The following is a 21,021-nucleotide window of genomic DNA, read 5'->3' as shown; positions in this document are numbered from 1 at the left end:
TAACTATTTTTAAGTCTCTGCTCTTATATTATATGTTATATAATCGTTATATAAAAAATAAATATATCTCTTTCGCTCAGAGTACAGCGGTATCTTCCCGTACGTGAGGGGCGCTGGAGAGCATTTGAGCGCTACGTTGCGCGCCAAACGATCCGCTGAAGGAAAGTCAGTCACAAGCTGTCTGTACAGCGTTGTATTAGGACAACCGACTTATACAAATGGAGTGGTTATTAAGTTTGTTGTACAAAATGCTTTTTTAAGTTGAATAACACGCTTTGAAACTGTTACCATTTTGCTGCACTCCGTAAAATGAGCACGCAGGCGTCAACATCTGGATCTGTCAATGAGGCGAGAAGCAGAAGTAACGTTAGTGCTGAAGATGTAGAGGACTCCAAAACACACTTCAAAGTCTGTCGGTTTATCACCGAGACTGGTATTTGCAGTTTTTCTGAAATGTGTTTTTAAGTGTCTTTACTGGATGTACTGCAGCTGCTTGCTAGTTCTTTCTTATTATCCGAGAATGAATTTCTATGCAGTTTTTCTGATCCCATGTGCATCCCATGTTTTCCGCATCTGTAGGAGTGAAGTTAGGCATGAGGTCTGTGCCCATGGCTACAGCATGTGTGCTGTATCGCAGGTTCTTCCAGTCTGCCAGTCTGCAGGTCTATGAACCTTACCTAGTGGCCATGTCTGCGATCTACCTCGCTGGCAAAGTAGAAGAGCAGCATCTTAGGACGAGAGATATCATAAATGTCTGTCACAGGTATTTAACGGGGGAATATGAAGTAGTTCTCACAGTACATGTGTAGTAGATAATTTCCTCTGTTTTTTTTTGAACCAGGTATTTCCACCCAGATAGTGAACCACTGGAACTGAATGGGAAGTTCTGGGAGTTGAGAGACAGTATAGTACAATGTGAGCTCCTCATACTTCGACAGCTTAACTTCCAAGTGACCTTTGAACATCCACACAAGGTAATGCATGCAATAAGTAATATATCTGTTGTCCACAGGAAAGAAAAGTTGTATAGGTTTTAAACCACACTGGGTGAGTAACTAAAGACAGAATTTTCATTTTTGGGTGAACTATTCTATTAACGACTGGCGAATATTTAGCATGAAGTGTTTGCAAAAAGCCTATATAATATATACTGTGCCTTGTGTGCAAAACAATATAATAGAAAATAATATAAACAAATTTACAGTAAAATAACTACTTTTGTGAATTTAAATGCTCACATTTTAACAATAACAGTTATTGTAGTTTTTTCCCTACAGACTTTAACTTTACATTAACTTTTTACTGTAAAGCATGGTTATCATTGTGAACTAAAACTATTAAAAACATTTTTGCTAATAAAATCAAATAAAATCTAAATATTAGTTCTAAACATCAATATATAAAAAGCTTTTAAACAGTAAGATTTTTAATGTTTTTAAAGCCTGCATGTATTTGATCCAAAGTAGAGCAAAAGCAGTACAATTTGGACATTTTTATTGTTTAAAATAACTTTTCTTTTTGAATATATTTTAAAATGTAATTTGTTCCTTTAATTTCAAAGCTGATTTTTTTTAGCATCATTACTCTAGTCACATGATCCTTCAGAAATCATTCTAATATTCTGGTTTGCTGTTCAAAAACCATTTATTATTATGTTGAAAACAGCTGAGTAGAATTTTATCAGGTTTATTTGATGAATAAAAAGTTCAGAAGAACAGCATTATCTGAAATAGAAATCTTTTATAACATTCTAAAAGTTTTTATCATCATTTTAAATTTAGATCAGTTTAAAGCATCCTTGCCAAATAAAAGTATTAATTTCTGTAATTTCTTTCCTTAAAGAAGTATACTGACTCCAAGCTTTTAAATGGTAGTGTATAATGTTACAAAAGCTTTTATTTCAGATAAATGCTGATCTTTGTGTTTTTCTATTCATCAAAGAATCCTAAAAATGTTTTAAATAAATGTTTTAATATTATAAACTGTTTTAAATATTGATAATAATAATAATAATAAATGTTTCTTGAACAGAAAATCAGCGTTAGAATGAATTCTGAAGGATCATGTGACACTGAAGACTGGAGTAACGATGCTGAAAATGTAGCTTTGATCACAGGAATAAATTACATTTGAAAATATATTCAAATAGGAAACAGCTATTTTAAATAGTAAAAATATTTCACAATTTGACTGTTTTTGCTGTACTTTTGATCAAATAAATGCACTAATGCAGGCTCGGTGAGCAGAAGAGACTTTAAAAAATCTTACTGTTCAAAAACTTTTGATTGGTAGTGTAAAAACTCAAAACTAATAAAATTACCAAAAATAAAAATGAAAGCGATAGTATAATAAAACTTAAAGGTAATGCAAATAATTAATAAAAACAGTTATATTATGCAAGTACTGTAATACTGCTTTAAAGTGACACTGGCAGAGGCATTTTATACAGTGTCAAGACTGAATCGATTTATCTTCATTCTCGATTGTTAACAATTTTGTCAATTATATGTTACATGTAAACTTACTCTCATCTTTGTACCTTCTCTGTCTAATGCTGTCCAAGCTTTGTGTTTTGCTCCATCTAACAAATTTCATTTTGCTGTTTCCCAGTACCTGCTGCACTACCTGCTCTCTGTAAGGAGTCTTTTGAATCGCCACGCCTGGTCTCGAACCCCCATCGCAGAGACGGCCCTGGCTGTATTAAAGGACAGTTACCATGGCTCTGTGTGTGTCCTCCATAAGCCTCAACACCTTGCCCTCACCTCCCTATATCTTGCTCTCCAGACATATGGAGTGCAGCTCCCCAGAGGAGAACTGGAGTGGTGGCAGGTTGGTGTTTTTTTCTTTACAGATTCATGTGGAGAAAAACATAATATGTCCAGGCAGCATTTGGGTCATGCTGTGTGTGCATTGAGTCACCGAGACTGAACGTTGACTAGTTTGAGTCTCACCGGTGCCAGAGCCGGATCAGGCATCAATAGAGCCATGATTGCAGTAACCTTTAGAGTGCGGGAAGTAGTTCCCATGGCAATAAGGGCACCTAATGGCTGCTGCCTGGTCTGAGAGAAATAACATTGTCTTTCACACAAGTTGTGTTCCCTTGGTGACACCCTAAAGTAATATTTAAAAAGAATCAAACCATTTTATACAAATGACTCTTAAAACCACTTGTTTGGCTTCAGCTTCCTAGAATTCTGTCAAGTGCCATCACAAGAATTCAAAAGACTTAGTCTGACATATTTAGCCTTAAGACTATGATTCATTTTTCTAGTAATTTACTGACATGCAAAGAGACCACCTCAGTTTTGTTTTATGAGGTTTTTCGAGTGGGTGTATCTGGCATATGGCATAATAATGGTGTGGAAAATCTATTCAAATCATTTTGTAGCAGTGTTTGCATTTGGTTGTACATCATAAAAAAATAATGTTTTTTTTCTTGTTTTGTCTAGACTTTGTTTCCAAGTGGGCTGCTAAAAACCTGCGTGCAATATATATTGATGGTCATAAATATGACTTTTTAATGTTATTGGTTTGATAAGTAAAATAGGCTGATACATTTAGAGGAAAAGTTCACATCCAGGACATAAATGTACAGATAATTTACTTACCCCCTTGTCATCCAAGATGGTCATGTCTTTCTTTCTTCAGTCATAAAGAAATAGTTTCTTGAGAAAAAACATTTCAGGAATGTTCTCCATATAGTGGACTTCTATGGTGCCTGTGAGTTTGAACTTCCGAAATGCAGCTTAAAAGTAGCGAAACAATTGATTCGTTTAAAAAAAAAAAAAAAAGTCCTACATTGCCATTTTACCTTTTTTTGTAAAGGGTGTTTGACCTTCTTTGCATGTTCACACTAGGTTGGTACTTCTGCAGTGATGTAGGATGAATGAGACAGGGAGTTTTTTTTTTACCTACCCTAACTGCATTAAACCGGAGTACACAGAGTACGCATGCACACTGCAGAGCTAGATAAGATAAGCATTTGAGGTTAAAAGTATATACATTTTTTTTATAAATATAAATTATATAAAAACAATTATATACTGTCTTTGTTGTTTCTACATTAATTTCAAGATTGAATGTGAAATTATTGCAATGTAAAAGTATATTTAAAAACTTGATTGACAGCACTATTATATTGACATAGCATAGATACGCTAGTATACTAGCACTAGTATAAATACAAAATACGGTAGTGGCCAAAAGTAAAGTAGACATCTTTTCTTTTATGAAACATGCTATTATTGAGGATTTTGTAAACATGTTGCATAGTTGTGCTTGGAGTATAAAACAAATGTACATGACTCAGTTTTGTCATTTGTAATAACACAACTGTCAGCTATTTCTATTTCTATGCATAGTCAAATAAAACCTATATTCCAGGATAAACTGTGGTTTGCTTTCCAATTAATTTTGTTAGTTCAGAATCCTAACCAAGTTTTTTATTCTTTCGTAATATACACTACCTGTCAAAACAATCATGACTAGAGTAATGATGGTAAAAAATCACAGGAATAAATTACATTTTAAAATATATTCAAATAGAAAACTGTTATTTTAAATAGTAAAAGTATTTCAGAATTGTACTGTTTTTGCTGTACTTTGGATCAAATAAATGCATATAAGAATTCTTTAAAAAACCTTTAAAATTACTGTACAAAATCTTTTGACTGGTAGTGTATTTTAATCTTGTAGGATCATTAAAAGCAAATATTGAGAAATATCCTCTCTGGACCTATACTGTATAATAGGTTATTGGTTCTTATTAAATATAATAATCATCACACTATTAAAATTTCCATATCGGGGCATCCTTGTATAGTATGTATCATATGGGCATGAGGGTATAAAGCTGAAACAGCAGAATTTAGCCTTTTGGTACTTTTATGAAATAACAGAAAAGTCTATCTAGTTCATTGAATGTACCATTTTTTTCCTCATCTTTCTCTCGCTTTGATGGGTTTCCTGTTTACGATGACCAATTTTAAATGGAAATTTGAGGTAAAAATGAAGCCACGGCAAGACCTCTTAGAGGAAATTGAAAAAGGAGGTGGTTGTTATCACTAGACTGCAAAAGAACACATCTACAAGACACTAGACTGTATTATTAGTTGCCTCAGAACTAATATTCAGTTGTCATCTCCAATATAGCGTTCCGGTGGACCCAACTCTGGGATCTGCATTGATGTTGTGCTTGTTTCCCTGCAGGTTGTTTGTGCAGACATCACCAAGGCTCAGATCGAGACCATCATGAGTGAATTACTGCAGCTCTATGACATGGAGGCCAAGTGTACCTGAGAGACAAAGAACGAAACGGGTACTAAAACATTGACACGGAAACCAACACCTTCTGCTTTACATATTCCTCAGAGACTGCCTGAGATCTGTGACGATGATCTTAACTCAAGCGTTGAACCCTCTTTCTCGTGATGTTGTGATGTAACCTAATGAGCTCTACTTGGTAATTACATCACTGAACGTAAAGATATAGAAATGCTCTTCAAGAATAAAGAATGATGAAGGGAATTTAGATATATTTAGGAACAGGCTTTGTAAGTGGCGGTATGAAAACCAGACTTTAGCCACACCACATCAATCAATTCCCAGCCACCGACCTACTTTCTTCTCCTACCTTGTGCTATTTTTCCCCCTAAAGAGGGGGAAAGATATTACAAAAGAGATGGAATAGCTGGGTGAAGAAAGAACGAAACAAAAGAAGAGCCATCCTGTCCCCAGAGCTAAATTCTGAGGTAAATGGCTAGATCTGAGCCGTTTCTTTTATATTTTCTAATTTAATTACTCTCCTCCTCTCCCTACAGAACTTGTCCCGGTAGGCTTCTTTATGTAATTCCTTAAAGCGGCATTACTGTATGCTGTAAAGCAAAGGCAGACTAACTTCAAAAAACACTTTGTTGATGTAAACTTTTCATATTCTCAGCTAATGATGAATATGAACGGACAGGTTCTTTTTAAGTCTAAATTTAAAAATGTAATTTCTAATAAACATTTTTTTTGCTCTAATGGTTTTTTGAAACAGCACCTGTAAATAGTCTTTCTTTGTAGTTTTTTTTATGATGTTCTACTTGAAATTTCTGGATCTAGTTAGGTCAGGACATCGCTCTAGAGTGGATCTTAATAAGTTACTATGGCAACTGCTATTGTGGAGGGAGCCTTTGAAACATACAAATGTGAGACTCCATTATAGCACACCTGTCAAGCTCAGCACATCAAATAATTGCAGTCGGCGAAATGTACTAATTCAGTCATTATTTACCAAATCAGTCATTACTAACATGTTAAACAGCTGTTTCCCCTCTAGCCTGCTGAATTGTGTTGACCACTGACTGCAACTGCTGTTTTAAGAGTTCCCTCGGCATCAGATTTCAGTCATCTAGATCCTGAAAGAAAACTAGATGGATTATAAAATCAAAAGTAAATATATATATATATGTATGTGTATTTCTTTAGCCTCCTGAGACCCAAAGAAAAAAGTGTCTTTTTTTGTAGTTTTTTTGTGATTTCCTATGTCCTTTGGGTTAAAAAAAAAATCTACAATTTAGAGTTTTTACGTTTTTTTTTTTTTTTTTTTTTTAATTTTACAGCATGTCCACTGTAGTGGACCACAGGACCATTTTAGTTCGAAACGACAGCCAAACTCAGACAACAAAACTGTACAGAATATGGCTGTAAAGGGATATTAATCCAACATTAATGTAACAAAAACAAAACAAAAGCCATTTTTTCCTTTTGTGTTTTACATTTTTTCTTTTGTATTGAAATTCCTGGAACAGTTTAGTCTGAATTGTTGAAATTCAGCCACATTGGAGGGTTTTCGAGCATGAACCGCCTTTTTAAGGTCATGCCACAGCATCTCAATAGGATTCAGGTCAGGACTTTGACTCCAAAGTCTTCATTTTGTTTTTCTTCAGCCATTCAGAAGTGAATTTGCTGGTGTGTTTTGGATCATTGTCCTGCTGCAGAACCACAGAGTGCGGCATCTTTCCTGTTCTTCCCTTTCTGTCTCTGTGTCTGTCTCAGTCTGCTCATCTGAGTCTCCTGCAATTTCTTCCTCTTCTTCAACATCAACTTGTATGTTACATTCTAATTTATCCTCATCTCTCTCCTCATCTGACAGCTCTAAGTCAGAGTCTCCCTCAACTATCTTATAAAAATCCTCTCTGCTTCAGTTCTGCCTACTACAACATGCAGTTATTAATTACATTAAGATGGTCCTGATGTCCACTATAGTTGACATTTAAAAAAGGATGATATTTTAAAACACAAACAATTTAACAGCTTTGAAAACTAAATGTATTGTTCCAGACACTTTAATAAACAAATATATATATATGTGATAATTATAGTAAAAAAACATGTAAAAAAGCAAAATTTTACATATCTCTCTCCTTCCCATAAAATGTGATGGGGATGTCCTCTGCACAGTACAACAGGACTTGACAGAGTAGCTCAAAATATTCAAAGAAAATTCATGAAAACACAAGGTCCACTACAGAGGACACAAGTCAATGGGCGGGGTCTCATATACATAATAAATATATGCAGTACACACACACAGTATGCAAATAAACTTTTGCTTTAAATTGATTAAACGTGACTAATCGTTTTGCAGCTCTCTTATATGGTTATTATATGCATTTATTCATATTGATTAATGTTATAATTAATGTTTATGTAATTATTAATGTTAATGTGTATTTCTACACATACTAACACATTTTTAATGTACTGTATAATAAGATGTATTATATAACTAGCAATATATTGAACAAATATTAATAATTAATAGTTTTTACATATTTAACCTAGATTAATTAATGCTGTAAAAAGTTTTGTTTATTGTTAGTTCATAATACTTAAATAGTTCACTAAAACCTATAAAACTTATATCGTTTAGGGCTAGGGTCAGTCTGGCTGATTTTCGGAGCCGATACTAAGCATTTTTATGGTTATCAGTATCAGTCATTTTTAAAACCAGTTTGCCGAAAAAAATAATTTAAATGCATCTAAAGAGAGTTTTTGTCAGAGCCCTTGTTATTCTTAATTTTTTATACATTAATTTTCATATTTACACCCAACTTATATGGGCCATTCTACAGAAGTCAGAGTTGGAAACATACACATTGGTACACATTTCTAGTAATTGTGCAGTTAATTCTATCATATTAATGATTTAGTATACTTTATTTTTGACAAAAAATCCCATGTTTCGATAGTGACTGCACATTTTTGGTAGTGACAGTAATGTTAGCGCCCACATCACATTACTAAATTTAACTTGAAAACTTAAAGTTACGCACAGAAAAATTTAGACTTTTGAACGCATTTACCTCAAAATGATGGAACCTATCTATTATTGTTGTTTAATGTATAGTCGTGGCCAAAAGTTTTGAGAATGACACAAATATTAGTTTTCACAAAGTTTGCTGCTAAACTGCTTTTAGATCTTTGTTCAGTTGTTTCTGTGATGTACTGAAATATAATTACAAGCACTTCATACGTTTCAAAGGCTTTTATCGACAATTACATGACATTTATGCAAAGAGTCAGTGTTTGCAGTGTTGGCCCTTCTTTTTCAGGACCTCTGCAATTCGACTGGGCATGCTCTCAATCAACTTCTGGGCCAAATCCTGACTGATAGCAACCCATTCTTTCATAATCACTTCTTGAAGTTTGTCAGAATTAGTGGGTTTTTGTTTGTCCACCCGCCTCTTGAGGATTGACCACAAGTTCTCAATGGGATTAAAATCTGGGGAGTTTCCAGGCCATGGACCCAAAATTTCAACGTTTTGGTCCACTTAGTTATCACTTTTACCTTATGGCACGGTGCTCCATTGTGCTGGAAAATGCATTGTTCTTCAAACTGTTCCAAAATCCAAACTGTTGTTGGATTGTTGGAAGAAGTTGCTGTTGGAGGGTGTTTTGGTACCATTCTTTATTCATGGCTGTTTTTTGGGCAAAATTGTGAGTGAGCCCACTCCCTTGGATGAGAAGCAACCCCACACATGAATGGTCTCAGGATGCTTTACTGTTGGCATGACACAGGACTGATGGTAGCGCTCACCTTTTCTTATCCGGACAAGCCTTTTTCCAGATGCCCCAAACAATCGGAAAGAGGCTTCATCGGAGAATATGACTTTGCCCCAGTCCTCAGCAGTCCATTCGCCATACTTTTTGCAGAAGATCAATCTGTTCCTGATGTTTGTTTTTTTTTTTTTGGAGAGAAGTGGCTTCTTTGCTGCCCTTCTTGACACCAGGCCATCTTCCAAAAGTCTTGGCCTCACTGTGCGTGCAGATGCGCTCACACCTGCCTGCTGCCATTCCTGAGCAAGCTCTGCACTGGTGGCACTCCGATCGCGCAGCTGAATCCTCTTTAGGAGACCATCCTGGCGCTTGCTGGACTTTCTTGTATGCCCTGAAGCCTTCTTAACAAGAATTGAACCTCTTTCCTTGAAGTTCTTGATGATCCTATAAATTGTTGATTTAGGTGCAATCTTAGTAGCCACAATATCCTTGCCTGTGAAGCCATTTTTATGCAACGCAATGGCGGCTGCACCCGTTTCTTTGCAGGTCACCATGGTTAACAATGGAAGAACAATGATTTCAAGCATCACCCTCCTTTTAACATGTCAAGTCTGCCATTCTAACCCAATCAGCCTGACATAATGATCTCCAGCCTTGTGCTCGTCAACATTCTCACCTGAGTTAACAAGACGATTACTGAAATGATCTCAGCAGGTCCTTTAATGACAGCAATGAAATGCAGTGGAAAGTTTTTTTCAGGATTAAGTTCATTTTCATGGCAAAGAAGGACTATGCAATTCATCTGATAATTCTTCATAACATTCTGGAGTATATGCAAATTGCTATTTTAAAAACTTAAGCAGCAACTTTTCCAATATTTATGTAATTCTCAAAACTTTTGGCCACGACTGTACAAAATTCTTGCACCTTCACCCTTGAAAGAATTAGTTTTCTCTTTTACTGAAAGTAGTAGTTTTTGTGCAGTTGGGGCAGTTTTTTGACAGTCTATTATCCCTGTCAAATAATGAGTTAAGATAAATAATATAAATCACCATGCAGCTACAGGTCCTTTTCAAAAAATTAGCATATTGTGATAAAGTTCATTATATTCTGTAATGTACTGATAAACATTAGACTTTCATATATTTTAGATTCATTACACACATTTGAAAGTAGTTCTAGCCTTTTATTGTTTTAATATTGATGATTTTGGCATACAGCTCATGAAAACCCAAAATTCCTATCTCAAAAAATTAGCATTTTTCATCCGACCAATAAAAGAAAAGTGTTTTTAATACAAAAAAAAGTCAACCTTCAAATAATTATGTTCAGTTATGCACTCAATACTTGGTCGGGAATCCTTTTGCAGAAATGACTGCTTCAATGCGGCGTGGCATGGAGGCAATCAGCCTGTGGCACTGCTGAGGTGTTATGGAGGCCCAGGATGCTTCGATAGCGGCCTTAAGCTCATCCAGAGTGTTGGGTCTTGCGTCTCTCAACTTTCTCTTCACAATATCCCACAGATTCTCTATGGGGTTCAGGTCAGGAGAGTTGGCAGGCCAATTGAGCACAGTAATACCATGGTCAGTAAACCATTTACCAGTGGTTTTGGCACTGTGAGCAGGTGCCAGGTCGTGCTGAAAAATGAAATCTTCATCTCCATAAAGCTTTTCAGCAGATGGAAGCATGAAGTGCTCCAAAATCTCCTGATAGCTAGCTGCATTGACCCTGCCCTTGATAAAACACAGTGGACCAACACCAGCAGCTGACATGGCACCCCAGACCATCACTGACTGTGGGTACTTGACACTGGACTTCAGGCATTTTGGCATTTCCCTCTCCTCAGTCTTCCTCCAGACTCTGGCACCTTGATTTCCGAATGACATGCAAAATGAGATGGAATTTTGGGTTTTCATGAGCTGTATGCCAAAATCATCAATATTAAAACAATAAAAGGCTAGAACTACTTTCAAATGTGTGTAATGAATCTAAAATATATGAAAGTCTAATGTTTATCAGTACATTACAGAAAATAATAAACTTTATCACAATATGCTAATTTTTTGAAAAGGACCTGTATGAGAGGGAGTGACACATAAATATTTCCTGATCATAAATGTAGAGGTGTAGTTAAAATTTGTCTCAGCCAATGGACTAAAACATAAAGTGTTTTGTTAATGACATGAAAATGCGGGACACATTTTTTACAGAAAAATACAAAAGTTATTTCAATATGATTTTCATAAATTGAAATTGAGGGGTTAGGGTTTGGGACAGCCACCTCCCGAAAAATTGAAGGTACCCAATAAATTATTATTTTATATATATTAAGCTTACTAATACTTTAAATATTATTGTGGGTTTCAATAAATAATAGGATCTTTGTAAACATTTACGATTTGAATACTTAAATTCTTTTTAAATGTGTTTTTTGGTTGTGGGACAGCAGCATACAGTATATTGGTTCAAAATGTTATCAGTCTACTTGATCTGTAATAATCAGTAATCGTCATTGGCCCTGAAAAACAAATTGGTCGACCCCTAATTTGGGCAATGCAGATGGATGAATTTTCTTTGCGGTAAGCAGTTTTGTGGATTATATTTTGGAAAAATATCTGAACATTCCTACTTCTCTCTCTCTCCGTGCCACACGCACACAGTTACGTAGACACAAACACACACACATCTCTCAGCAGGCAGGCCCTAATGCTGGGCATCATGAATTATGGAGAGGGTACATGTGCAGCCGGATTCTCTTCCATCAATAAAACATCAGCATGGCCCTCACTATGGGATAGAGTGCTGGGAATAGGAAGGATGGGATTGATTGTGACTCTAACCTTACTCTCTTTGCCATCTCTCTTGGTTCTCTACTTTCAATCTGTGTCCCCCATTCCTAGATTTTGTCCTGTGTGAAAGCAAGTCTCTTTGTTGCATTCTTGGCTCTGTGCTTCTCTCTCATGGTGTCCTCTCGTAGTCTTTAATCTCTTTCTCGTTCCTGTCCTTTCTCCTCACTGCCTCACATTACAGATCACTCCTAACTCTGAGAAATCCCATTCAAGGTTTCTGTATTATCATTCCTCTCTTACATTCTCTAATGGTGCTGGATAAAGTTTTTTTTTTTTTTCAAAAGTATGGACATTTTTTATTACACTGTCACAACTAGTTTCCAAAAAACTATAGGAGACAAAGACTAAATGAGATTTCAAATATACAGGTTCTTAAAGGAACACCTCACCTCAATGAAAAATTGTCATAATTTCTCACCTTCATGTTGTTCCAAACCTGTATGACTTGCTTTCTTATGTGGAACATGAAAGATTTTTTAATCATTCAGTGAAAGTCAGTGGGGTCCAGTATTGTTTGTATTAGCTACTAGCTATTTTGTTAACACTTTAATAATGTGACCCTGGATCACAAAATTTGTCATGAGTGTCAATTTTTCCATCATCTAAAAGCTGAATAAATAAGCTTTCCAGCTTATTTTGTTAGAGCGTTTGTTAGAATATTACAATAGTTGGCCAAAATACTATTTGAAAATCTGATATCTGAGAAAAATCTAAGTACTGAGAAAATCACCTTTAAAGTTGTCCAAATGAAGTTCTTAGCTATGTTACTAATCAAAAATTAAGTTTTTATATATTTACAGTAGGAAATTTTCAAAATATCTTCATGGAACATGATCTTTACTTAATATCCTAATAATTTTGGCATAAAAGAAAAATCTATAATTTTGACCCATGCAATGTATTTTTGGCTATTGCTACAAAAATACACAAACTACTTAAGACTGGTTTTGTGGTCCAGGGTCACATATGGTTCATTTTACATTACCTAATGAATTTAACATCAGGCGCTAACAATTTTGCAACATTTATTAATCTAGGTTAATGTCATTTTCTACATAAACTAATACATTTTTCAGATTTCAAGTGTGCTTTTTAATATGGAAAAAGAAAAGTGTGAATGGTTTTTGTCCAAGTCAATTTAGTCCAATCTTTTTGAACCCCATTGACTTTCATTGTATGAACCAAAGCTGTTCTTCACAATATATGCTTTTGTGTTTTGCTGAAGAAATTGAGTCATACAGGGCTGTAGCAACATGAGGGTGAGTAAATTATGACAATTTATATTTTTGGCTGAAAGAGCCATTCAACCTGCAAATCACTGTACAGGCATCCTTGAGCCAGAACAATCATTTTGCGTCATCCCTCAAATTGTTCAGTTTTTTTCGGTACACCATCCAACCTGCAAACAACCCAATCCCTGACTATTTATAACTTAAAACTTGCTCCCATTTTGGAAGTATTACAATATCGTTGCCGACCAAAGATGCAGCGTTTTTCTCTTCTTGACATCAGAACTCCTGCCAGAGTTGGGAGTGCAGCCAAATCAATCAACTCTCAGAGAGGCAAAGTATTGATGTTCAGTTCAGAGAGTGCTTAAGAAAAGCTAAATAAAAGTGTTGTAATGTATCTTTTTGTGTTTACAGTATAATGAGAAATGCAAAGAAGTGGATTAAGAAACAAGAGTAGTTACAGGTAAAAATTGGATGATTAGCCAAGGGACTATTAAATGAAGAGTTAACCCAAAAATAAAAATTTGGTCATCATTTACACAGATAGCTTACTTTGGTCTGTTTTAAAAGTGATTCAGTTTGTTTTTGTCCACATAATTAAGGTCAATGAGGTCTAGTTTTGCTCTAAACCACATTGATTTTTTATTGTGTGAACAAAAACAGTTCTTCTGCGTTCCACTGAGGAAAGAAAAACATGTTTGGAGTAGGGCTGCACGATTAATCGCACGATGTTGTGAGGCGCGTTTAGTCAATGAAGCTGGTACTTTGATTAGTAGTAAATCGAATGCGATTTTGAGCGCGATTTGGCGTAGCTTGTCAGTGATTTATGTCTCTGTGTATTAATTGCCACTCCAGCTGAACGCACGTGATGGAGATTTACTACTAATCAAAGTACCGGCTTCATTGACTAAACGTGCCTCACAACATCGTGCAGCCCTAGTTTGGAGCAACATGAGAGTAAATGGCAATTTTTATCTCCTTAAAGGGATAGTTCACCTAAAAATGAAAATTCTGCTATTATTACTCACCCTTATGTCGTTCCAAACCTGTAGGACCTTCGTTTATCTTCAGAACACAAATGAAGGTAGTTTTTTAATGAAATCTGAGAGCTTTCTGACCTTGCATTGACAACGACGCAACTGACACATTCAAGGCCCAGAAAGGTAGTAAGGACATTGTTAAAATAGCCCATGCGACATCATTAGTAGTTTTGTTTCTGTCTATGCAGAGTCAAAAAGCTGTCGGATTTCATCAAAAATATCTTCATTTGTGTTCTGAAGATGAATGAAGGTCTTACATGTTTGGAATGACATGGGTGAGTAATTAATGACAAAATTGTAATTTTTGGATCAACTATTCCTTTAAATACTGGAGTCAAAATGTTTTCTGCTCAACCACTCAGCTGAAATAGCTGTGAAATGGTGAATGGTTCAAATCTAATCTCCATCCCACAATAGACAGCCTTTAGATGCTACGACATTTAAGCTGAATCCTGGAGATGTGGGTTGGAGTTCACAAACATGGAACGGTTTCACTCGGGTAGCTTTTGGATGGAGTTCCTCAGTAAAGCGGCGAGATGTAACACGCGATTGGGCGGATTGCGTTTTGACTGACAGCGAGACTCCATCTGTTGGGTTGGGCTCCAAGGCCGGGATGCACTACCTGCAGGGCTAATGCACGGCGGCTCCCAGAGGGGCAGCCATCTCCTAAACCCTCACCCCTGAATTATAGATACAACTCCTCATCTGAAACTTTCTCTTTACTTTCCCGGACGCGCCTCACAAATATTTCAGTGTGAGCAGTCTCGTGTGCACAAGTAGGGAAGAAAAATGTGGTGTTCAAGAATGAGGCATGCAAAATCAGCCTGTGCATGCATGCATTTGCAAGAATGATGAAACATTAAAAACTGGTTTAGTCAATCCAGTCTTAGTCTTGGGAGTATATTGGAGACAACTAGGTGCAACCTAACAAAAACGGTCCTCCAAATCTTGGTATTTCCCTCTGTGCTTTCGAGTTAACGTGAACATCTGCTGAAGAGCATTTAGTGCCTGTGTGTATGTGTGTTTGCATATGAAGGCATCAGGAGAGGCCCACTTGAGCACTCGTCAGCACATAAAAGCTTTTTCTCGCTGGTCTGAGAGGCCTCCTGCATTAGGGCTATTAGATTTGAGCCCTGTATGCTTGGAGACAGCTAGAAGATTACACCTGCGTGGGTGTTATGGGGCGTCTGAATTTATGAATCGAAAACACAACTGGAAAGTGAGACACGAACACCAAGAGGATTATGGTCCAGATTTTGAATAAACACACATCATAGAGAAAGTGATCCGCACGATTCCGCAGCTATTTGCTGCTTTGAAGCAAAATTGCATAGTAGGCCATTAGATGCACATTTTATCTATCTATCTGTCTTTCTATCTATCTATCTATCTATCATGCTGTCTATTGTTCTATCCTTCTGTCTGTCTATTCTATCAATCATTATATCATTCTATCTATCGTTCTATCATTCTATAGTTCAACTATCTAGCAATTGTTGTATCTGCCTATTATCGTTCTATTGTTTTATCCTTCTATCATTGTATATCTATCTCTGTCTGTCTATCGTTCTATCGTTCTGTCTATCGTTCTATCACTCTGTCTATCATTCTATAGTTCTATCTATCTAGCAATCGTTATATGTATACATCTGTCATTCTATCATTATATCCTTCTGTCGTGTAATGTCTGTCTGTCTATCATTCTGTCTATCGTTCCTTAATTCTATCCATCTATTGTTATATCATTCTATCATATCTATTGGTTCTATCTATCTATCGTTTGTTTGTTCTATCTGTCATTCTATCTTTAAATCTGTTTTATCATTCTGTTTATCTATCTATATTGATCGTTCCGTCTATATCTATCGTTCTATCATTCTATTGTTCTGTTTGTCATTCTATACTTGTATCTATCTAGCGATCGTTATATCATTGCAATCGTTGAAATCATCATTCTGTTGTCGTTATATCCTTGTATATCGTTGTATCTATCTATCTATCGCTCTATCATTTTATCTATCTATAGTTATGTCTGTCTGTTTATTTATCTATCTATCTATATTGATTGTTCTGTCATTCTATCATTCTGTCTATCATTCTATAGTTCTATCTATCTAGAGATCATTACATCGTTGTAGATGTTGTATATCTGTATCTATTGTTCTATCATTCTGTCTATAGTTCTATCTATCTGTCGTTCTATCATTCTATCTATAATTCTATAGTTCTATCTAGCGATTATTATATCTATCGTTATATCGTTCTTTATCTATTGTTCTGTCACGACAACTCTCTGAAAAGTTTAGCATGGTAATGGATATGAAAATGTTAAAGTATTTGGTCTTGGCGGAATAGATCTTCTACGCTGCTGCTGCTGCTGTTGCTTATTGCTGTAGTTGTAGATTATTACTGTTGCAAGCAATTACTGAACTTGCTTGCATATGGCAATATGGTGCTGTAAGTATTTAAGACATACTGCTGCTGCACAAATAGCATAAAATAACCCGTAGCAGATCTATACAGGTGGAACTGGGGTAGGTGGGGGGTTTCAGAGGAACTCTGAAAGCATGCTGCGAAATGCCCAAGTGAATGCTACCAGCCAAATAAAAGCTGCAAGCTGCAAGCTTGTTGGTTGTGTATGCAACAAGAACCAATCAGCTTGTGCTAAGTCGTATAACTCTGTGATATCATCAGTTACGTTAACAACCCGTCAGCCTGTATCATCTAGAATTTCATGGCAGAACTGGGTATTTCAATCATTCTGTCTGTCTATCGTTATATCTATCGTTATATCATTCTATCGTTATATCTATTGTTCTGTCTTTCTATCTATTCTATCGTTCTATGGAATAAAAGGAAAATATATTTGGAAAATTTTACACACACTTTTCACTAATTATACATATATTAATTCAGAAATGTATACCGATACAGGATGTATTATACCCTATAGATGTTTTTATTCATTGTCTTTATGTTAGTGGACATAGTATCTAAATATTTATTTTTTAAAATATGTACAATTAGTACAAATACATAAACTCACAATAGTGACTTCATGATCGTAAACCCCTAAAGGACAAGTAAGTGTTTTCTCCTTTTTCTTATGTATAAAGTTCATAAACCCTCTCAACCATATAATTTAACTGTTTATTACAAAAAAGTGGAAATATGAACAGTAAAAATAAACACCTTTTATTTTAGTGACCTTACACACTAATCAACCCCCACTACCATCAACCTTATGTTTTTACATATGTAATTTTTTTGCATTAATTTACATAATTTAGTTATAGATGGCACAATGCAATTTCTTAGCACTTAAGACCGTCGTTGTCTCATAGAATATTTACAATTTCTAAATAAATTCATTTAAAAATAGGCTAAATGGCACCTGTGTCGTGGAATGACCCGATGCACCTATCCGTCCTGTTCTTGCATTAACTCGGAGGTTTGAACTCGGCGCATGTGGCATGTTGTGTGAGCTGACGTGATCGCACTGTAACGGAGCAGAGTAGGAGGGATTTGAGGGTGGGGAGAGAGATAGAGAGAGAGTCCCCCCCGCCTCCTCCTTTCCGTCCTCTCCATCCGCGCGCATAGCAGCCCGCGCGGATGCTGCGTCCACGGTCCTCAGCGCGCAGCTCAGCGAGGGGGCTCTCATCACACATCGCATATAAAATCCAAATACTGCATCACCACGCTTTACCACCTCTTTGATTTACACGTTCAGGAAGAAGCGTAAAAGCAAACAAAATACCGTTGCTTCTTTTTGATCCATTGGTCGGGACAGTCATCTCCAAACGATGTCTCCATCTCTATTTTTTTCCTCTGCGGAACCTCCATCGAACCAGGCAACAACTGCACTATTTTAGGATCCATCACCTCCATCCGTAGTAAGCACACTGCCGATCACCTGGGTGATAAAGGACGACATGATAACAGCTACTGAGTGAATCCAGTTTCTCCAGGATATTCCCTTTTCCCAACAAACCGCGGCAATGTCCTTGGAGCATGGCCTGGTGAGTATCTGATATTTACACCAATCAGGATGTGTTTGCCATGGTAACAGTTGGCAGTTCGTTATCATTAACGTCCGCTCTCTGTCATACTGCTAAATTGTCCCTGCATGTGTTTTTCTAATGCAGATCTCTTTGTCATGTAGCTGTCAAGCAGGTTAAAACTACTGCATTGAAGCCTTAATGATCTATTAGTTGTCTAATTATTCACCATTACACGTTTTCTCATCCCTGAGGTGTTTTGTTGACTATTTACCATCGCTTGTCCTTTCGATTGTGTCGGACTGTATGACTTCCCAGGATGTTCTGACAATTTTCTTCACAGAAAATGTATCAGGTATTCTAATTTTTGTTCAAAATATCAACACAACCCACATACATTTAGCTTATAAATGTGTTGTTTGTGTCTAACATCTCTGTGAGCGTGTGTATCTCGCATTGGTACCCACACTGGTCACCTTGCGGAGGGGCATTGCGCTTGTTCCGGATGCGAGTGGCGCACCATCCTCTCACAAGCAGCATCTTCGCGCTATTAATTCAATTAACATCCCTAGCCGCTCACAAGACTCAAAAGAATCGCGTTTTGATCAACTCTTCGAGCTATCACACTTGTTTTTGCGTGAGGACCGGTCGCCCTCTGAAGGTGACCAGTAAAGGTCATTTTATCGTGGAAAACAGCGCGGTGGGAAACACACCTGACTGATGGAGCGCGGTGTGGCAACTTCACAGTCTGAGTTGCTCAAGGTGCTCTGCTTTCATTTTCCTTGGCAACCGTGCGGACTTTTTTTTTTCTCCTTCCTGCTGCAAGGTGTGCGAGTATGCTGGGTGTGGGACGAGGAGAGGGGGGGTAGTTGTAGTCTCGCATGGCTCAGACAGCTCGGTGACCGTGTATGAGTCCGTAAATCTATACTCGACTCTGATTGGCCATTTACGTATGACCGTCAAAAGCAGGATCCCAGTTCTGGGGGTTTACATAATTTCAGAGAGATTGAGACTGTTACACTGCTGTGTGGAGACTGAAGTGACGTTTCAAACAGACTTGGAAAAACGCTAGTCACTACTGGCTGATCAATAAGAACAGTTTTTGTGTTCTTTTTTTAAACGAATTGATGGTTGTAGAGCAGCGTTTGATTCTCAGGCTAATCAATATACCAGGCTTCTTTGTGTTTGTGTGTTTGTCTGCTCAATTTAGGAGGGGGCCAGGCAGAGTTGTAAATTGTGCCGGCCAGTGAATTGTAACATCATCAGTTTAACCAATTACAAATGACCTACAGGGGTGATATCAATCTCCTGACACCATCCTCCTGAGGTGACAATGGACTTGGTGTGAGAATATGAAGAATTTACAGGACAAAAATATTTTTGTAGATAATTTTACATGTGGCCTATTTGATTGGTGATCATGCTAATGAAGGTTAAATATACTACTAGTCAAAAAATTTTGAACAGTAAGATTTTTAATTTAATTTTTTTTTTTAAGAATTCTCTTCTGCTCACCAAGCCTGCATTTGTTTGATCCAAAATACAGCAAAAGCAGTAATATTGTTAAATATTTGTACTATTTAAAATAACTGCATTTTATTTGAGTATATTTTAAAATGTAATTTATTCCTGTGTTCAAAAGGCCAATTTTCAGCAGCGTCATTACTCACACGATGCTTCAGAAATTATTCTAATATGCTGATTTGCTGCTCAAGAAACATTTTTATTAATATTATTGTTAATATCAACATTTAAAACAGTTGAGTAAATTTTTTCAGGATTCTTTGATGAATAGAAATATTATATATATATATATTTTTTTTTTTATGACAGTCTGCAGTAATGATGCTAAAAATCTGCATTGAAATCACAGGAATAAATTACATATCAAAATATATTCAAAGAGAAAAGAGTATTTTTAAATAGTAAAAATCTTTTACATTTTTACTGTTTTTGCGTTATTATATGTACTGTATATACATATATACATATACATACATATATACATATACTTAGATATATTCCGATGTACTTTTCCTGGACTTATAAAGACTAAGATGTTACATAGGCCTATATTTAAGTTTTACAACCCACATTCTCCATACTTGACATTAATTTACATTTTAGTTTATGGATAAGTAGTGGATTTCTAAACTACTTCAAACAGACAAATGTGGAAATATATTAAACTTTAAAACACAAATCAAAGAGTTACAAATATTTAAGCAAAATGTGCTACAATAGTCTTCTTTCCCTGATTTATATACCATGTATAGCTATAGATTTTCTCGTTGAACATGACAACGTCAGTTCTTGTTTGGTGTTGCCTATTAAGGCTGTTGCTTGACTCTGTTTTTGTAAGTAACTTTGTGTCTGTTAGTATAGAATTTGTCTTATACAAAAAGTGCTTGGAAACTTTACAGAAAAGAGAAAGAAGTTGGTATTGCTCCAGTTCCTGTCCAGGTTGCCCCAGTTTGAATGCTGTTGTTGCAGTAATAAGAAAAGTTGACCTAGAAGATGTCTGGACAAAACTGCATCCGCAATAAGTCTTATATGGATACAAATTCATGCAAAATTTGTTTAACAGTATTAATTAAAAATTAAAAACTGTAATATTATATTTTAACTAGAAAATCAACTGTGACGTCCAAAGGAAAAACACTGAATATTAATATACTGTACTTATTTATATACTCTATGAACATGCATACGAGAGTGATGCTGCCTGCAGAGTGTGTAGAGTTGCAGATGCGTCTTGACACATGAATGGCAGAGCTGATGCTGGGCTAGATAACATGTATAGATCAGGGCATGGTGACCCATGGGATGGTGGTTGATGGTTACATTTCATCTCCAAGAGATA

The 21,021-nt window shown here is 36.2% G+C and overlaps 2 protein-coding genes across 2 annotated transcripts in view; both read left to right on the top strand.

Annotated features, from left to right (window-relative positions):
• Positions 1-161: 161 nt before the first annotated feature.
• ccnq (cyclin Q) lies at positions 162-6,031 on the top strand. The gene is made up of 5 exons (XM_073823703.1): positions 162-433; positions 580-763; positions 842-974; positions 2,611-2,829; positions 5,209-6,031. Exons 1-5 carry the CDS (start codon positions 310-312, stop codon positions 5,296-5,298), a joined length of 750 nt encoding a protein of 249 aa, XP_073679804.1. The 5' UTR covers positions 162-309; the 3' UTR covers positions 5,299-6,031.
• An 11,734-nt stretch (positions 6,032-17,765) lies between these two features.
• The window catches only part of atp2b3b (ATPase plasma membrane Ca2+ transporting 3b), an 89,116-nt gene continuing 85,860 nt past the window's right edge, over positions 17,766-21,021 (top strand). The window contains exon 1 of the mRNA XM_073822667.1: positions 17,766-18,179. The gene's annotated coding sequence lies outside the window, so the exon portion shown is untranslated. The remainder of the gene's footprint in view (positions 18,180-21,021) is intronic.

This window comes from Garra rufa, chromosome 18 (assembly GCF_049309525.1).
Source record: "Garra rufa chromosome 18, GarRuf1.0, whole genome shotgun sequence".
NCBI classification, from domain to species: domain Eukaryota; kingdom Metazoa; phylum Chordata; class Actinopteri; order Cypriniformes; family Cyprinidae; genus Garra; species Garra rufa.
Note: the sequence above shows the minus strand (reverse complement) of the source record. Positions and strands in the feature narration are given on the sequence as shown.